Source organism: Balaenoptera ricei, chromosome 2 (genome assembly GCF_028023285.1).
Source record: "Balaenoptera ricei isolate mBalRic1 chromosome 2, mBalRic1.hap2, whole genome shotgun sequence".
Taxonomy (NCBI): domain Eukaryota; kingdom Metazoa; phylum Chordata; class Mammalia; order Artiodactyla; family Balaenopteridae; genus Balaenoptera; species Balaenoptera ricei.
Window position 1 is genome coordinate 29,485,679 of NC_082640.1, and position 20,217 is coordinate 29,505,895.

A 20,217-nucleotide genomic window follows, 5' to 3' on the forward strand; every position below is an offset into this window, starting at 1 on the left:
CCACTGACAACAGGTACAGAGCAGAGGGAGCCATCTATAAAACTTTATTCTCTTTATTGATATTCCTGGTTTGTTCACTGTTTTTTCTGACTTTGTCCACGTCTTCCTTTAGCTCCTTGAGCATCTTTAAGGCAGTGTCTAGTAAGTCTGTCATGTCTTCCTGAGGGACAGTTTCTCAGTTTTTTCCTTTAATGGACCACACTTTCCTATTTCTTTGTATGTGAATTTTTAGTTGTTGTTGGGTATCTGTACCACCCGAGGTCTTCAATTCTCTCACTTCCTTTCCGACTATGTGTCTTTCCCCGGACACAGACATGCTGACTTTCTAAATTCCCCTGAGCCAGCCAGCAGTGCTTTCTTAAATCCTAATCCTCACATCTCTAGCTCTCCAAAGGGGTAAAAAAGGAAAAATGCAAGGGAAAAAGAAACAGGCACTGACCCTTCAAATTCAGCTGATGGGGATCCATCTCTGTCTTACACCTCTGCCATCATAAGCAGCAACTGTCAATCAAAACAAAATCCTAATATTTGGAGAACAAGGCCCTTAGGGCCCAATCTGAATCCCACAAGCACCTCCAGAAACACAGGTACAGTGACTGCCACAGGGTTTGGGGTGGGAGGTCAGGCAGTTGCTAAGCCAGCCACAGGGGCTAAAACTGACAAACTGGTTTACCGCAGAGCCTTTCCCTGGAAGAGGTGAGCCTTTAAAGACTCTGGAGTCCCAAATATTCAATAGTTAAAGCAGAGATTCTGCCAGAGCCACTGTAACCTGGGAGGAGAGGGACTCCAGTGCTTCCTACTCCCTCTCACCTGACACTCAATGGGTTTCTCTTTATATAATCTTTCTCAGCATAAACAAATGAAAATTTTACTTTGGATCCCCAAAATGTAATGCAACTTTCAAACACACCTTGAATCACACTGCATGACACTGGAAGACTCCCACACAGGTGCACTTAGAAATGCCATGAGTCAGCAGAGGGGATGCTTGAAACTGCACACAAAGCAGTAGCCACGGCAGTTTTGTGGTCGAGAAGTGATGTTTTAAGCACTTACTTAATATTCTAAAATGTTAATTTCCTACATTTTACTGGGCATGTACCTCACAATGATTTCTACTCAAAATAAATTAATTTTCAGCAGTGGACACAAGAAGCAGATGCCCACATTTAATTGCTGTAGTAACTTAGGCAACATTCTGTTCCACTAAAAAGTATTTTTCGCTTTGAAAACAAAACGAATTGCCATTTACTTTCTTTTCCCTTTTCATCTGCCCAAACTGACAGTGATCTGTAACTAAAAAAACAAAAACAAAACCAACTAAATAAAACTGCTTTCTTTTGGAAGTTTATTTTGGATAAAATAGTTGAAGACAGACTACAACAGTACATTGTACAAAAGGACTAGAAGATAACTTAGTCCTGGCATCCTGACATCTGTAAGCTTTCACCAGCTAAGGACTCTTCCCATGCAGTGAAACCAAAGTTCCCTGTTGCACAAGAGAGTAAGATTTTTCTCCATCAGAAACAACATAGTCACATAAATATATCCTTCCAGCCCTGCAAGTCTGAAGCCACCAAAACTCCGTAAATGAGAAACCACTGCCTGCTCAAAATACCTGTAATATATTATGCAGCAATAAAAATCCCCCACACCTGGACAGTTATCGGGTAACCACAGCTTTCAGCAAAGCAACAAGTGCTTGAGTTATTCCATTGTCATGTTCAGTTTACAGATCACAACTCCAGTTCTGTAAAACCAAACCAAGAAGAAGTCGAGCCAAAGCGCTTCAGCTGCGATGGACACTATCTCCTGTCCTTTTTACCAGCTTTCCTCTTTCCCGAGAGCAGGTGCTTGGGTTTCATGTCAAACACATGTCTGTCTGCCTCCCCTTTCCTCCCCAAGCGATTCATCTTCTTCTGAGCGTTCTTCATCATGGTCTTGGCTTTCTTCACCATCTATAAAGCAGAAGAAAAACACGTCAGCTGTGGAAAACCTAATTTCCAAGCAAATTTCCATTACCTGTTAACACTGTCTGAACGGTCCGGGTCTGTGCTGTGAAGAGAAACCCTGGTGAGTCTCACTCATACCATGTTCCCATGGATCCACCACAGTACCTGCAGGAGCTCAACCAGTATCTGCAAGATGGAAACTACCCAGGTAAGTCTCGTACCTACAGGGACCAGATACACTCAGACCTGGACTTCCTCTCAGACACACAGGGACACTGAGATTCCGGCCCATGAAACTACTCACAACTGACTGACAAGTGTCAATGCTGGTGTTAAATCCAGACTACCAGATGGAGACGGCGTGGTGGAATGGGAAACTCGGGCTCCCAAAAGGGAGACTGCTTGTAAGCTTATACACAAACTTTCTCATCTGAATTTTCAAAATGCTAAAACTAACCATTTATGTGTTTATTTAAAAAAAAGAAGTTTCAGCAAAAGAGACTGTATACATCCAAAGTGTCTTTCCCAAAAGACTCCCAAACAGCTCTCTCTGGGCTGGCTCCCCACATGGGCCTGTGGTGGGTGAAGGCCCCATGTCCAGGTTCTGAGCAGGACCGTTTCCTAGCACAGCCCTGAGCGGCTAGGACAGAGGCTCAGGCCGTGGTGCTATTACCACACCCTGCTCTGTCCACCCCAACAAGAAACAACATGCACTGAGGGCAAAGGTCCAGGGACACCCGGCTGTGGCAGGCCCAAGCCCGCCTCTCGGGGTGCAGCACACAGCCAACGCCCACTCCCCCATCCCCACCCCGCAGTTCTTGCAGCTCCAAGTGTTTGCCCTGAGCCCTCGTGTGATCAACAGTAGAAGCTACCATTTTATTAATTACACCTTGCAAGGACTAACCTTGACGTCGCGGAGACCAGAGACATCACGTGGGGTCCGAGAGCAACTGCGACTCCGGGCCACAGACGTGGGCGGGACGGAGTCTTCTCGCTTCCTTTTCCTTGTGACGCTCCGAGACCTTCTGGCCTGGACCATATAATGGGCCTGAAACACACAGAAAGCAAACTTCAGTGCCTCAGGGTCCCAGCCTTAGTGACAAACATGAAGTTATTCCAATCAGGAGAGAAGGCACATGGCGGGGTTTTTAGAACCATCGTCAAATAAGTTAAATACATTTAAAATACACATAGTTAACTTCACATTAATTATTGGTCAAATAGTTTTTCTTTTTTTTTTGGCTGCGCACAGGCTTTCTCTAGTTGCCGTGAGCGGGGGCTACTCTTCTTTGTGGTACGCGGGCTTTTCAATTACGGTGGCTTCTCTTGTTGCAGAGCACAGGCTCTGGGCGCGTGGGCTTCAGTAGTTGTGGCTCGCAGGCTCTAGAGCGCAGGCTCAGTAGTTGTGGCGCACGGGCTTAGTTGCTCCGCAGCATGAGGGATCTTCCTGGACCAGGGCTTGAACCTGTGTCCCCTGCATCGGCAGGTGGATTCTTAACCACTGTGCCACCAGGGAAGTCCCAAATACTCTTTTTCACTTTCACAGCTGCTTTAAGTTACAGAGCTGATTTTAACTCCATTTAAAAAACTTTACTTAGAGCTGCCTGTTCAGCCACGTTAGCAGCACAATTTATGTAAAGTGCTGTCTCTCCTTCATGCCCCCCTTCCGGGATCATCCACCTGAACACAGTGACGGCCGCCTGAAAGCTCAGCCTTGCGGGTGCTGAGATCCAGCTCTGCAAGCCAGCAGCTTGGCACCCCGGCCCGTGGCGCCCGCTCACATTACTGTTTTGAAATAAGATGACACAATGATGTGAGAGGCAGGCACCCTAGAGCCCAGCACCTGATAAACAATCCAAAGTCAGAAGCCATATGTGAACATTAAAATAACACCCCATGTGAGCAGGATGGGGTGCTCACGCAGCTCACGCACTGCTGATCAAAATCCGAATTAGTCTAACACAATGTCATCCTTTGTTTCGGTAATTCCACTTCTTGGAATCTGTTTTGAGAAAACAATCCAGAACATGAAGACGTTCTTTCACACAAAGATGTGCATTCTCCAGAGTAATTCATCAAGCAAGAAAAACTGGGATCCTGAAAAAGGTATCTGAAATGCCTTCTAACCTCTGGGCTCCAAGGAACAGCTTTGAGCTATTTACAGCCTACGTTCCTCTCACGCCAAGAAACTCAAGACCACCTCACGTTTACCTGGTGTCTAAACTGAAGCTCTACGTGAAGGCATCAGTCACCAAAATCAAAGTTGCAGCTCAAGTCCTAAAAACTGCACACAACAACATAATTCTCAGCACAAACCCCGGCAGTGCTAACTCCTCTGTAACCCGCTCCTGCCCTGGTTCCCAGGACGGCGCCGCCCCACCCATGGCTCTGAGGCCGTCTGCACTCACGTTGTCTTTGTTGTCCATGTCGACACCGAGACTGCGCATCTCATCCTCCAAAACCTTCCGCTGAACCTGAAGGCAGAAACGGACATTGTTTTAAGCAAAATTAGTTTGGTAAAATGTTTAAAAAAAAATTTCAAGGGAAACCGTACCTTTTACAATGATCCATGATACACTTATTTTAGAAATTCTTTTACTTGGGCTCATGTGTATGTTTTTGGACAACTCATTAAATAACATGAAAATTAACATTTCCTGGGCAATTTTTCTGAGCAGGACAACGTACGTGTTGCCCCTGGATTCCGCTCAGCTCCCCGGGGATTCCCACATGCAGACCCCAGAGGCCAGCACCTCCTCCCAAGCACACGGAGCCCCACGATGGTGGGGATACAGCGATGGCCACGTCTGTCAAGAGACAGTCATTCGCCACCACACAGGAACAGTATTTCGAACACATGAATACCCTCCATGGAGAGGTGCCTAGCATCTGACATTCTCCCTCCTGTCCCATCTCACTCTAACTGCCCCGCACACCATCCTCTTTCCCTGGGGAGCTGTGCCTCCGGACAAGAGCACGGAGCAGGAGGAAATGCTAAGAAGACGGACCTGAGAACTGGAAGGACCCTGACACCATCTGATCCACTTGTGCCTCAGTGTGAACTTCCCCGTCCTAACCAGTCACAGGGCCCAGTTAAATCACCTTTGGCCCTAAGTTAGATTGGGTTAGTTTTTCTGTAGATTGTAAAAGATGACTCCTAATAAAGAATTAAAGAATAAGAATGTGTTAATTGATGACTTTACATCTAGAAATTTATGTGTAACTCACAATCTTCATTTGTACAGCTACAAAGGGGTTGAATCCAACAGTGAAAGTCACCAAGAAGGGGTACTCAGAATATGAAAGATCAACACTCACCCAACCTCAAAAGTCAACTTATACCAACAAAACAAAGTGAAGCATGTTTAGCATGGACCATACAAGACTCCAATACACAAAGAAATAGGTGACGCTCTTGGACACGACACGACACTTGCCTTCTTGGCTGTCCGAGGCATCCTGGGTCCCTGTGTATCCTTCTCTCTAGACTGCAGAATCTTCAACTTCTTTTTTTCCCTAATCTGTTTCGCCAGCTGTTGGATTTCCACCATTTCTTCATCTTCAGTTTCAGATTCACTGTCATACACTCCAGCAGCTGTTCTTAGCTCTTCTTCTTTTTCTAACTCTTCCAATTTCTTTTAAAAAAGTCATAATTAAACAAAGTCAACAATGAAAAACTCATAAGCAAGTGTAACAATCTTTACAGAAACCAGGTTTCCCCTAAGCCTTTCGGGGTATGATGAATACCCGGGTCCAGACTCACGTGGGCCTCGCCCTCTGTGCCAGGGCTCACCTCCCCGCAAACAGGCTCCGTGCGGAGATGAGCACAAAGACTAAGCCGACAGCCGCAGACTATTCTGTGCCACTTCTTTTCCTTCTTTAGAAACAACCACTCCCACCTCTGAGGCTAAAACATGTAAAATGTTCCCCTCGCTCCCAGCAGGTACATGAAAGACCCTCCATTCTTGAAGAACTGAGAACATCAATCTGAACTGGCCTTGGACCACGACAGCCCGTGTATCCATCCCAAAGCTGTCCCAAACACAAGCTCGTTGGCCATACAGTTAATAAAATTTTTAAATACATGTAACGAATAAACCTCGACAGGAACCCGAGTCAGAGGTACCCCCATCAGTACTAGCGTGAAAAGGCATAGGGAGGGAGGTTGGACGGGAAGGCCAGGTCAGGCCATCTGAGCCCAGACTACGGAAACAGGATGTCACAGAGTAAGAGACAAAGCAAGAGGCACAACTGAAGAGATTAAGACATGAAATATAAATCAAGGATGCCATTTGAGAACTGAGGAGTGAATAACAAGGGAAACAAGGAACATAAGTTGCAAGTATTTTATAAAATATTTTTTTTAAAAACTTGGCTGGCAGTTCCTCAAAAAGTGAAACATAAAATTATCTTATGACCCAGTAACTCTACTCCTAGGAATCTGCCCAAAAGTGTTGAAAACAGGCACTCAATACTTATCCATCAATGTTCATAGTAGCACTAATCACAATACCCACACGGTGGAAACAACCCTATGTCCATCAACGGATGAATGGATAAACAAAATGTGCTACACATATAAAATAGAATATCACTAAGCAATAAAAAGGAATGAAAGCTCTGGCACATGCTACAACATGGGCAAACCTTGAAAATATTATGCTAAGTGGAATAAGATCAACATATTGTAAGACTCCATTTATATAAAATATACAAAACAGGCAAATCTAGAGAGACAGAAAAGAGATTTGGGGTTGCCTGAGGCTAGGGGGAGGGGAGACTAGGAAGTGATTACTTATCGAGTACTGGGAGTTACTTTGGGGATGATGAAAAGGTTCTGGAACTACACAGAGGTGGTGGTTGCACAACACCATGAAGGTACTAGATGCTACTTAACTGTACACTTTAACACATTTAAAAAAAAAAACTTGACTCTGGAGAGAAAGGATAGCAACTAAAGGAGAACACAGGGTCTAAGAAGTTTTTGTTTGCTGTGGACACTCATATGTTAAGAAACAGCAAACAAGGAGAGGACTGAAACAGGAGGCAGCTGCGTGTGCCGGGGCAGAACTTGGGGAAGACAAGGGGTCAGGCGGGGAGCAAGCAGCACCTGCAGCCACAGGGGCCCGCATGGGGTGGCGACGAGGGCATCCACGCCCCGGGGACTCCCTTATGAAGTGAGGCTGCCCCTGAGACCAGCACAAGGAGCTCGGGCAGGTGGTCTGGGAGGAAGAGGAGAGTCTGCACCAGCACCCGGTGCAGGGACATGGTGCTGCATGTGCAGGGCCCCAGGAGGCAGGGGCCCCGGGGTCTTGGTGGGCGTAGAAGGAACGAGGGCCATGGACAGAGGTGAGTGGAAAGTTGTGTGCGTGTCTTTCGGTGGTCGTGTTAAAGAGGAATAAAAGTCAAATAATTTAACTAGTGACACAAACCTGCATGATGTCAGGATCAATATAGTCGGCTATGTTATGGCCTTCCCAGATCTCAGGTATCTTATCATGTTTCTCAGATGAATTCATTATATCCCAGTACTCTAAAGGTCAAAGAACAAAAAGTTTATAGTTGTTTTTAACATCAACTACTGTGTGCCCCAAACGAGCCACCACTTACGCAAGTCCTACACCTGTGAAGACAACAGAGCACTTGTGTTCAACACCAGGTAAGCAATGTAACATGCTCGACCAAAGGATTGCTCCAAGCACATCCCAAGACCCATCAGTACCTCAGGATCAAAGTGTCCAAAGGTATGAACAACAGATTATCAACAATATCAGCCTGGTCCAACACTTATATGCTAGGAAAGTTACAGAAATGATCACTCACAGAAAACTACCTGGAAGGAAGAAATCTCAGAGTCCTGGCAGTAGGCAACCTCTCGCCTTCAAGAAATTAAATTAACAAAATGCTGCACGACTTGCACCCATTAATGCACTTTCACATTTTTCACACAACTGGCATCTGAAAACAACTATCACATTTGAGCCCTTACTTTGAAGATCCAGAATATAATCATCTCCCATTTCCAGCTCAATGTCCCGTTCCTGCAATGAAAACACAGTTTTCATCAGTGCTATTTGACCTTCAGAACCAAAACTGCTGGGCCCCCTCCCTTCCCTGTGGAATCACCCCTTCTCCAACCGAAGAGCCAATCCTTTCAGCACCTGAGGCTCAGCGCCCATTTCTGGTGGGAAAGCTGTTTCTGCCCCTGGTGGACCTGGCACCTCCACCCAGGAGGGTGTCCAGGCCCCAGGGGGTTTATGCTCCAAAGCCCTGACCCGCACATGCTCTCCAGCGCAGGCCCATGGGCGCTCCCGTCACCTACCCGCCTCCTCTTCGGCTCCCTGAGCTCCATTCTCTTTCTGCGTGCCACGACTCCTTCAGGGATGAATGGGGGCCGCCCCTGAGAAGACATGAGTGGAAATACTTAAATGAAATGCCTTGCTAAATCAAAACACAAAGATGAAAAACTACAAGCAAATTCTCCATCTGCATGGGAAACACAAAACCACACCCAGACCAACTAAAAACCAAGATGATCTGGGGGAGAGGGGAAGGTGCAGGGCCAGTCTGGGCAAGGAAGCTGGGAAGGCTCCGTAAGCCGATTCTAAAATTTATTTAGAAAAAACAAACAGTAAGAGAATCAAGAAAAAGTATGGATGAAGAAAGCAATACAGGAGAAATAAAGCAGATCAATGAACATGAGAAATTCAGACATAAGCCCAAGCACAGAAGGGAATACGATGGGAAGACACATCATCCAGCCATCAGTCCTGAGATAAACGATGAACTGGGTGAAGACCACCACCTGCTTCCCATGAACAAGATAAAACCACAACTAAATGAAGACTTCTATTAAAAAAAAGGTAAAATTTAAAAATTGAACCATCAGAATACAGAAGAAGAAATACCTTTGACAAAAAGAAAACAAATCTACACAACATACAGGAGTCTGATTTCCTTAATATAAAAATTACAAATCAGTAAGAGATAACCTAAAGAAGTGAAAAAGCAAATAAGTATGTCAATACCAAGATACACATCCTGTTCCACATGATGTTCACTAACTGAAAACAATCACGTTGAATAATCACTGAGTGTGACTGCCTGAAACTACAGTGTAGAAATATCACTTCTTATAATGTAATTTCCACTTTATTTTGGGGAAAAAAACTGAAAACTGGTGTAACTTTTTGAGAACGAATATGATAAAAATCATTAACAACATCACTGACAGTGATCTTTACCTGTATTGTTAATGCCTAGACTAGCTACCAAAAATTAGTGTTGAATTAATAAATACATAAGAAACATTAAAATAAATAAATAAAAAGTGGGAATTCCCCGGTGACCTAGTGGTTAGGATTCTGGGCTTTCACTGACATGGTCCTGGGTTCAATCGCCGGTCGGGGAACTGAGATCCCACAAGCTGTGCAGCACAGCAAAAAAAAAAGAAAAGAAACTCATCACAACAATGGAAGCATCTTTAGTCCGTCACGCTGACACAACAGGAAGCGTGCATTCTCAAACCTTCAGGAGTATAAATCTGCAAGGCATTGTTGGAGGACAATGACATTTTCGATGCCATGCCTTAAAATTCACTCTACAGATATATTTGCAATTAAAAACAGAGACCTATGCATGAAAACGTAACCTTGAGCACTAGTTTTTAATAGCAAGAAAATGAAAAACTTGAAAGAAAATATATTCCCGTGTTTAAAGTTTTTTAAAAAAAGCTTATATGCCAAAATGTTTCTGGACAAATAGACAAGCTGAGAGTAACAGTAACAGCCTCTGGTGGGGGAGCAGGTTTAACCTGGCTCTTCATGCTCCTCCTCTCACCGCTTCGATTCTTCCTGACATACATGGCATAGCCTTCATTCTGAGGAAGATGCGAGAACACCCAGGAAATCCACTACCGGGGAGGCAGGCGCGCGGGTCCCCACCAGCCACGCAACCCCCTGCCTCAAGGGCCTCCGCAGGCAGCTTTACCTTGTCATCTCTTCTGCTGGGAACAGCCAAATGCAGTCTGTTCAGCACCTCGTTCACTTTATTTCCTTTCATTTTGGTTTCAACTCGATGAGCCAAAAGCCTGTCACAAGCCTAAGAAGGTGAGAAAACGTGGCACCAGGTCACAGGGCACCTGGCACAGCCTCATGTTGCCTTCTGGAAGGAACCAGGAACCAGAGCCCCCATAACCAGAGGACGGTCCCCAGGTTTGGAACCTGCTATGCTTTTCCCTCAGAGGCAGCATCTGATGGCTGAGTGCTGGGACCCCCAAGGTCCAAGTAACTGCCCTGGGGCAGACCTCACGCTCCGGGACGGGGGAGGGTGGGCCGGGTGCGGAGGGGACCTCTCTCTTCCTTCCCGGGTCAGGGTCAGGCCCAGCCCGAGGAAGAACCCTGAGGCAGCAGGACTAAGTGAAAATGACCTGTGCTGGGAGTGTGAGCATCTCCTCACATCCCCCCATGTTCACTGGGCGGGTGAGGGCCCCAGGATTCATCTCTCAGGCGGCGCTACTAGCGCTCAGGGTTGTTAACACCCAGAGAGAAACATTCCTGTCAAGGAAAGGGATCAACCCTGCTTGTGAGGAAGCACTGACCTCTGTCTTCACTTTAATGACCCCTTCCTCCGTCAGGGTGCTGGTCTCCACCACAGAAAACCCTTCAGCCTGAAGATCTAGAAATATTTTCTGGGAATACAAAGGACAAATGAGAGCTGCATTTATCCCCAGTTCCCCATGAACAAATCTTACTTCTCCTCAAATGGGTGCTATAAATGCTAATTATAATGAACACATCTGTGGTTTTTTAACTCTTTTGAAGGACATCTCCCCAAAACAGTTATTTATTTTTCCCTAAATTCAGCTATGATTAAGAAAATACAGGGGCTTCCCTGGTGGTGCAGTGGTTAAGAATCCGCCTGCCAATGTAGGGGACACGGGTTCGAGCCCTGGTCCGGGAAGATCCCGCATGCCGCGGAGCAACTAAGCCCGTGAGCCACAGCTACTGAGCCTGTGCTCTAGAGCTCGCGAGCCACAATTACTGAGCCCGTGTGCCACAACTACTGAAGCCCTTGCGCCTAGAGCCTGTGCTCCGCAACAAGAGAAGCCACCGCAGTGGGAAGCCCACACACCACAACGAAGAGTAGCCCCCACTCATCGCAACTAGAGAAAGCCCGCGCGCAGCAATGAAGATCCAACGCAGCCAAAACTAAACAAATTAAATAAATAAATTTTAAAAAAAAAGAAAGAAAGAAAGAAAAGAAAATACAGGACTTCCCTGGTAGTGCAGTGGTTAAGAATCCGCCTGCCAACGCAGGGGACACGGGTTCGAGCCCTGGTCCGGGAAGATCCCACATGCTGCGGAGCAACTAAGCCCGTGAGCCACAGCTACTGAGCCTGCACTCTAGAGCCCGCGAGCCACAACTACTGGGGCCGCGTGCTACAACTACTGAAGCCTGCGCTCCTAGAGCCTGTGCTCCACGACAAGAGAAGACACTGCAACAGAAGCCCACGCACCGCAATGAAGAGTAGCCCCGACTCACCACAACTAGAGAAAACCCGCGCGCAGCAGTGAGGACCCAACGCAGCCAAAAATAAATTAATTTTTTTAAAAAAGAAAAGAAAATATACATTACGGGGAGGATCAAATCAGACTACAGCAAGCAAACCAGAGGCTCTCTGGAACATTCTGTGAGACCTACCCTTCTGAAGAGAATCTTGAGAAAATTAAGATACAGATTTTCATAGAGAATATTCTCAATGCTATTTTTTATAAAATACCTGGCCTCCACAGCCTAAGATAATTCCTTAGAAAACGATACAGCAACGTGTACGAATCCAGCTACGAACGAACCACCAAGACCCCAGGACAAGGGACTTCATTTGCGCCTCCACGAATGCCACCCGACACCTTGCTGCCGGCCTGACCATGTGACAACGCTCAGACACAGGTGGCCAATTCACGACAGTCAAGCTTCTCAGGAATGAGTTCTGCTCCCCCGCTCCCTGGAAAGACCAACCATACCACCTACCAGCATGACCTGCATAAGACACTGCACCTGCCACCATGTGCCTCGTGCAAGACGGGGCAGAACCTGCACTGCAGCTCAAGAGACATCAGAGTCACTGACCGACACAGGGCAGGCCCCATGCGGCGCTGACCAGCGTTCATAGCACCCGCAACCCTGCTTCCCAACCCAGCAATGCAACTGTTCCCACCACTGAAGCTCCATCACAGCTGGCAGTGGGGGCAGGACTTGGGAGCGTCTAACCCCAAGGGCTGAGCTTCCGGCACAACGATCACTCCTGACCTGCCCTCCCCTCCACACTCCAGTGCTCTTAGCCTGAAAAACTGAGATCACCCAATGAGTATCTGATCCTTTCAAAGAAAAGAGAATTCTCTGACATCAGCGTTTACATCATCAGTAACGAAGAGAGTACAAGGCAGTGCCCAGGGCTGTTTAAACACACCACGTTCTCACCAAGGATTAAGTGTCCAAACAGCACCAGAGAGAGCCAGAGACAAGAGCACAGCCTCCCTAGAGACCCTCTCCTCAGGCCAGACAAGCGCAGCATCTCTCCCACCAAACGGGGCCTTGCAAACTGGGCTGCTGGGCCTCCCAGAGTCTGACTGTGGAGGCCCGGGGTGTGCCCTGACTTATGATGCATTACCACCGAAAAGCAACGCCAACACTGCTGGTGGGGCCACGAGAGAGAACCACTGGACCAGTGCAGAGCTTCTCGAAGCATTTGTCCTGAGAGATGCCTCCTGGGGACGGATACAGGGTCAAACAGCTTGAAAACCTAGGGCTAACGACGTTACCTGCCACTTGGAAAATTACAGCAGACAACAGGGTCACGGTTCTGGAAGGTCTGCAGACACTCCTTTTCCCTCACTCAGAGTTCACCCACAGAACCTGCGCAGCAGGTACTCCAGTAACACCCGAGAAATGCCTCCCACTAGACACTCTGCTGCAGGCGCTGCTCCAGAGCAGCTGGCAGCCCAGGCCCAAGGAGCTGGGGCGAACCTTGAGGTGCTTTGCTCGTTTTAAGGCCCCAACACGAGAGGCAGCCCCTTCCGAACAAGCAGTCTCCTGAAGGCTACTGTACCGACCACACGCACGGCCAGCCCCACAGCCTCTGAGAGAGCAGGAACCAGGAAACGTCATGGTCCGTTTGCCATTAATGGGCTTTCCTAAGGTCACGTCGACCCAATCAGTGAGGATATTATCTCACTGCAAAACAAAAACCAGACTAGCATCGCTAACATTCCTTTTCAACTCTGATTGTGTAAGACGAGATTCAGAATTAGTAGGAAATATTGAAAACATCAAGGTGATTTACCTGATCGTCCTCAGAAAGTTCAGCTATTCTCTTCACGTCACATTTGTTTGCTACAACGATAAGAGGCTAGAATGAGAAAGAAAAATAACAAAGTTATTACCTTCACACTGCAGGTTACAAACTAAAACATTGGTCCCCACACTCACCTTGTTGACAAAGAGCGGCCTTATGTTCTGGAAGAGCTCCAGCTGCTCCCCGAGTCCGTGCCCACACTGCTCAGACAAATCCATCACGTAGAGAACCGCGGCTCGCAGGTGAGCCAGTGCCGTGATGGCCTGCATCTCAATGGTGTTGCGATCCTCCAGAGGGTGGTCCAGGATCCCCGGAGTATCCACCACCTAAGGTCAGACTCGTTACTCCAGAGCCCACGTCTGCACAAGCTGCTTGCCCAGCACAGGCCGAGGGCGCTCACAAACCCAGACCAGCCCTGACAAAGCTGGTAAAGAAAATGCAGGGCTCCCAACTGACCACGGTAAAGAAGGCAGCGGGGGAAAAGGACAAATTAAGTATGAAAAACGGGGGAGGGGGCTGGAGAGCTCATTGAAGAACGAACTTGCCAACGACCCTGAGAAGGACCCCTCTTTCCATTAGTGATGACGACACAGGAAACAGGGATAACCCCTCCCACGTGCTAGGAATGACATCACCTCTCATAACATTAAATTCAACTGCGTCACGCTTGTAAATGGTTTCTGATGACTGGCCCATCAGAAGCACCACCATTAGCCGAGCGCAGAAGGCTTGCTGGGAGCTGCCGCATCCCCTGAGCTTGCCGGAGCTTGTCCACAGAGACGTTCCCGGTGACCCCCCAGCCTTCCCTGTGACCCTGCGTGCACTGGGACGTGGGCAGACACTAACTAGTCTGTGGGAATCCCCAGAATCAAACTCCAGGAACAAGAGCACGACTGTCCCAGCTTAGACAGCTCTCACCTGCCAGCGCAGATACTTGTAATCCATGTGCCCAACAAACAGAGACTTGGTGGTAAAGGCGTAGGGCTGGACGTCCACATCTGCTCTCGTCACCTGGAACAAACCACAAGTCCTGTACCGCGTATCCTCTGCAACAGAGTAAACGCGGCACCTACGTGTTATCGAGACTAACTGCTGCAGTAGGGAAAAAACAAAAAAACCCCACGAGATTCAACCTCACATGATTGAACTCTGACAGGAGCCAGCACCTCAGCAGGCAGACGGGCCCCTCTTCCTCAGGACCCGGGCCGCAGAGGTGGAGTACGAATCAGGTATCAGGGAGCAAGGAAGGCCCAGCATCTGCAGGGCACCAACCAGCTCCTCCTCTCACCCATCCTGGCCGCAGCGACGCCCCGCAGAACTTCCTGTGATGATGGGAACGCTCGACACCTGCACTTCAACACAGGCCCGTGAGCCACGTGGGGTCCCTGAACTCCAGAAATGTGGTCACGAGACTGAGGACTGAATTTTCTGCTGTTGTTTACTGTTAGTTAATTAAGCGGCCCGTCTCACCCCCAAGGCCTGGCTCACAAGCCCTGGAGAGGTCGGCTGAGACACTGCAGAGCTCAGCTGTCACTGTATTAGTGCCACTTGTGGACAAAACAAAAACCTACAGATCTGCAGGAGTGTTCTTAGTAGCAAAGAGCCCCACATGTAAGCATTGTTTTTTTGGCACCTGGGCTGTTGCTGGTTGTGAGCTGACACTTTAAACACTGTTTCTCCTCCATTCAGGTCCCTGAGCTCAGCTAAGGTGCTGCGTTACTTAAACAGTTCCTTTAGCTCTGATAATTAACTCACTAAGTAAAGGGCAACCACTTCCCACTACACAAACCAAAGTTTACAGGCAAGTTGACACAGCAACCCGGGTGATATCACCTGAGAAACACCTCTGGAGCCCGGGAAGGTCAGTTCAACAGGCACGGTCTGCACGGTCAACAGTGACTCCCTGGCACTACTGTTCCCGGGACACGCATGTCCATGTGTTAACAGAAATGTATTTAAACATCTCAAATCCCTTAGAAATTTGTAGGACACACACAAAACTCATAACTAAAATGGTCCCCATAACTGCAATATCCATCCAGGTTCAGGGTTGATCCTCGAGGATGGGAGGAACAATATTTTGGGCCCAGGGCAGTGCTAACTAGAGGACTGACTGCAGCCGCCCTCACCCCACGCAGTCAGGTCCTTGGTCACCGCGCCGTCAGGCGGACCAACCTTATTGATGAAGCTGGACTTGCCAACATTCGGGTATCCACACAGAAGCAGGGTCCTTGTATTCGGGTCAATGGTCGGCAGACGGGACAGATGCTGACGCACTGTGAGAAGTTTACAGTAAACGTGCTTAATTTCATAAGAAAACTGAGGAAACTCAAAGCTGAAGATCTGCTCAACTTAGCTGCGCACTCCAGGACTGTGGTCACATTACCCTCACTCCAACATTTATCATGGACGTGACAGAGAGAGCACGAATGAACGGAGGAGGGACCCGCTGCGGAGGCACCGGGCATCCAGGCCGTACCAGGAATCCTGCTCCCAGGCCCGACAGCATGGATTCCTATCCAACAGGTACAAGATGGGGCCCAAACCACACAACCCAGACAACTGAGGAAGAGAGATGATGTTTGAAAGAGCATTTTCGAGCGAGTGTGTGTGCCATCACTTCCTGGCTGGGCAGCAGGCTACTTCCATGTAATGAGAAACCCTCAGGAGCCTCGTCTGCTCCAGCGACACCAGTGGGCCACCCTGATGACCTAACGGCTCACTGGAAGCACTGTTAAAGCAGCCCAGTGTTACAATCTTGTCACAAATTATTTGCAAGATGCTGGGAGGGGTGGGGGGGTCCAAAACCAAATCAGTTAAAAACATTTGAATTGTAAAAATATATGCATGCAAAAAGGCAAAAAATTGTTTCAATAAAAGTCCTACTACATTAATTAAGAAATCATCCTACTGAAAAAAACTACCAGGTAATAAAACTGGAGTAGCAGTTTGATGCTACCACGTTTTACAAAGAAATGCACCATATTGTCAGTAACAGGTAAAACTATGGGTTACTTTATTTTTATATGTTTTATTACTTCCCCATGATTTATAACGTACATGCCTTACCTATTACAGTTGAAAAACATAAATTTTCTTAATAGTGCTACTAATGTGTAAGCATGTTAAGTGCTAGCTGCTTTTTCAGTAATATCTAACCTGTTAGAATTTCTTACAGGCTAGGCTGGGAAAAATAATTTGATCCTTTTATCTCTAAAATAAAACAAAAATAAACATTTTAAAAATAACTTCTCGACAAGGATCAAGTACGTTAACAGAATGCACTAAAACCTGTTTTTGCTGATGCATAACAAGTACCTTGTTCCAAATATTCCAAACTCTGCTTCTGTCTTTTGATAATAGTACACATTCGCCCAAGGGCCGCACGTTTCAGCTGCTTGCAGCGGTAAAGAGAATCACCATATTTCATAAGCCGCACATAATCTTTAGCAACGCTGAAAGACATAAAAAGAAATGTGTAAGAGTTTTCTCTCTTTTAACAGTAACTTAAAAGATATTATATTAAGAAAATACCTTACTTGTCCACTAAATTTTTGGCAATATTTATTTGTCCTAGAGCCAACTTGTAATGATCCTTGTCATACAGAATGTTCATCAAATCAGCATAAAATGGATGAATATCCTATAACAAGAAAAACAAAGTGGTCATTTTGCTCCAGCAGTTTCTCCTCCCAATATATGAATAACACCTGAAGAATAATTTCCTAGGGAAACAAATCGCACCTCTTACTCTTCCGCACCCCCCAGGATCTGCTCCCCAGTCCTCTCTCCTGTTCAGTGACTGTTCAGTTCACAGAGAAAAACGGAGTCAGCAGGGCAGCCAGGCCCATCTCCATCTGAGCACCAGAGCCCGCCCCGCACCACTCAAGAACTGAGCTGGAGAAATTCTTCCCTGTCCCATCAACCTTACACTATTATTGCCCCAAAACTTTAAAAAAGTTTTAAAATTCCCTTAAGCCCACAATCCGCCCATCTCTGCTCCTCTTCTTGGCAGACGCTCTCAGCTCCTCAGCTCTGGAGCCACCAGTGCCCTGGCAGCCGTGCTCCCCACCTAGTGCTCTCACCCCCACAGACCAGTCCTCCTTCGAAAGTCAGTCAGAGCAAGGCCAGCGAGGCCGGTCCCAGGCTCCACTGCAAAGGCCGCTACACAAGTTGCCTCGCCCCACCCACACCCTCTCTGACCCGCCTCCTGGACCTTCCTGTTCCCTAAAGTCACCACACTCTGGAACCCGGGGCCTTTGCACTTGCTGTTTCTGTGCCTCAATGCTCATTCCCCAGGTAGCGCACGGCTCTCGCTTCCTTCAGGGCTCAGCTAGCGGCCCCCCCTTGTCTCCATACCCATATGACACACATGTTTTACTACCTCTTCCCCCCACTAGACAAGATAGGGGCTTTAAAAATGACTGCTGAACAGACACAGCAATCGTTTAATGAATGATAATCTACTCCAACCTTTTACTCGAAAATTGTCCTCAGATAACTTTAGTTTGAAAAAAAAAAAAGCCAACAGGAATAGAATGTTCATAAACTTGAACCCCTAATGTATATTAAAAAAAAAAAAAATGATACCAAGGATAAAAAAGATAAATTTTTTTTTACAAAGAACAACAAAAATCTGGTGTTGATTAGATCAAAGTATTTTCTGATCAGGTGTTTCCTGGTGTCTTCATCTCATTCTTACTGCCTTCTTTATCCCCAGGTACTTCCTGAAGTACCCACACTTTCCCAAGAAACTACACCCTCATCCAGCCAGTAGTCACTGAGCACCTATCAAGTCCCAGAATTTTATAACAGCAATTTCTGTCACATAAACCAATCTCTTCTCACTGCCTTAACCCACCTTCAGGGACTGTTGTAGAGCAGTGGCACATTCAGGCTCTCATGCTGTACTGCTGACCCCACATCCATCACCTCCTCAACAACCCTGCAACTGTGTCGCCCCACACAGGGACTCCACAGGCAGTGTCCTCTCTTGCGTCCTACAGCTAAACTACTCTACGCAGCAGAGCTCCACTTTGGGGGCTCAATGCAGAAGGCGGCTCCCCACGAGACTGCTTCTTGCCCGTGAAGAAAGTACACAGACGGTCGTTAGCTGATGAAGCAACAACATCACAAACACTGCTGGGCCTCAAGCCATTGGCCCAACTTGAGGCCACAGGAAAGGGAGCCTTGGAACGAGGGAAGAGAGGAAGCACACAAGCCGCCAGAAGCTCGGGCTTCTGAATTCAGTCCACAGCTTTCAGAGCTCGGGTTGGCCCATACAAGCCTAGAGGTTACAGAAAAAGCCCGAGTGAGGCATGCTCTGGGCCCTCGTAGATGGAGTTTGACTGGGGGAAAAAAGATACTAAGGAACCAAAACACCTGTACTCTGTTCCCAGTTTTGCCACTAACTCTCAGAGTAAACTTTCACAAGTCAATTATTTCCTCTTTCTTTCATTATCTCTAGACAGACCTGGTTTAACCCTGTCTGAAGGCTCATATTTACATAATCACTTATGTTTCCCAGAATCACTTACATCCAATTTGGGGAAATCCGTCAGAATCTGTGAGAGTCTGTCATGGTAATTCTGCTGAGTAAATTTGACTTTCCTCATATAAAAATGTCTAATGCGATGGATTTGATAATGTTTATGGATAACTGTCGGAGTCTTTCGTTGCGTCTTCGACAATGTCAAGTCAATAAAGTCCTGCAATTAAATAAAGACACAGTTACACCAAAAACGTCTACTTTCACCCACTTATTTGAAACCATCTTAAAAGACTAATATTTAACAATACAATATATTTTAAACTACATACACATTTTTCTAACTAAATCTTCAATATAAAACTTGCTCATCGTTATACTTCCTGGCCTTTAAGAAACACTCAGCAAATGGCTGCAGAAATAAATTTTATCCTATGCTTTCTTCACGTTATCCTAATTTCCAAATACCTAAGAACCTCTGAAATACAAGTAGCCAGACAACTCAAGCATAAATTAGAAAAAACTTTTTTTTTAATGAGAAACAGTCGTACTGTTTCAGTTTGCGTATCTGTGGCTTTGAAAGTACATAAAATAACAGATAAAACTAAAACCCACTATATACAATTTCCTAAGGTAAGGTGACTAAGGTATGTAAGGTGACTACCAGAGGATATAAAAGACTTTTGCATGAATTCCCCAGTGCAAACGAGCCAAGAAGACAGGTGCCGGCAACACTGTTAGCTCCGGGAGGGACGCCGCGGTCTCGCCTCTGACCGCGACCCCTCTTCCATCTGGCAGAATCCACGAACCCTCTGGGGACAGTTCAAAACCTACCTACTTCATAAAGTTTGCCCTGATTCTCCCCCTCTTCTCTAGGGAGGACCCTAACATCTGAGGAGGAACCCTAACCCCGGGCAGCCCTAAGCTCTGAGGAAGGACCCCGACCCTCTGGGGAGACCCCTAACCCGGGGGCCCCAATCTGGAGAGAACATGGTCTAAGACGGGGTCCTGGCGGAGGAGGCGACCCCTCTCAGCCCAGCGTTACAAACCGGACCCTCGATTCCCGCGACCCGGCAGAGAAAAGTGTGGGCGGAAGAGCCCTCGGGGCCGCCTACCTTGGCTGACGGCACCACCGTGATTTTCTTGAAGTTGTAGTGCGCCATGCCTGCGATCAGCCACGAGGGACGAGTGCTCTGACTTCCGCCGGGGGGGAGGGGGGGGGGAAGGCCGGCGGGTGGACGGGACTTCCGCTAGCTGCGCGTCACTTCCGGGCGCTCACTGCGTCCCACACGCACGGCCTCGGCGTCGCACAGCGCCCCCGCCCCGGCCGGAGGAGGGGTCACGGGGCCGGTGGTGGGGCTGAGGGCGCGCTGAGGGCGGGAGGAAGACCGCGCGGGGGAAGCGGTTTCGAGGTTCGGTCC

At 47.4% G+C, this 20,217-nt stretch overlaps 1 protein-coding gene across 1 annotated transcript; it reads right to left on the minus strand.

Moving 5' to 3' along the window:
* Positions 1-1,331: 1,331 nt before the first annotated feature.
* GTPBP4 (GTP binding protein 4) lies at positions 1,332-20,015 on the minus strand. Its single transcript, XM_059912237.1, has 17 exons — positions 19,912-20,015; positions 18,846-19,016; positions 16,848-16,951; positions 16,627-16,763; positions 15,484-15,584; positions 14,227-14,319; positions 13,443-13,634; positions 13,297-13,362; positions 10,552-10,641; positions 9,942-10,052; positions 8,275-8,352; positions 7,942-7,993; positions 7,385-7,485; positions 5,390-5,587; positions 4,361-4,426; positions 2,857-3,000; positions 1,332-1,958 (listed from the first exon to the last, which is right to left on the minus strand). Exons 1-17 carry the CDS (start codon positions 19,957-19,959, stop codon positions 1,806-1,808), a joined length of 1,905 nt encoding a protein of 634 aa, XP_059768220.1. The 5' UTR covers positions 19,960-20,015; the 3' UTR covers positions 1,332-1,805.
* Positions 20,016-20,217: the final 202 nt, after the last annotated feature.

What these genes read in the sequence shown, in the direction of transcription:
- GTPBP4 (XM_059912237.1), bottom strand. Translation starts at nt 19,959, where the DNA reads ATGGCGCACTACAACTTCAAGAAAATCACGGTGGTGCCGTCAGCCAAG. An exon ending in ACAAGTATCTGCGCTGGCAG is followed by an intron (nt 13,635 to 14,226) that starts GTGAGAGCTGTC and finishes GTCTGACCTTAG; the next exon opens with GTGGTGGATACTCCGGGGAT. An exon ending in TGCCTCGGACAGCCAAGAAG is followed by an intron (nt 4,427 to 5,389) that starts GCAAGTGTCGTG and finishes TTCTGCCTTCAG; the next exon opens with GTTCAGCGGAAGGTTTTGGA.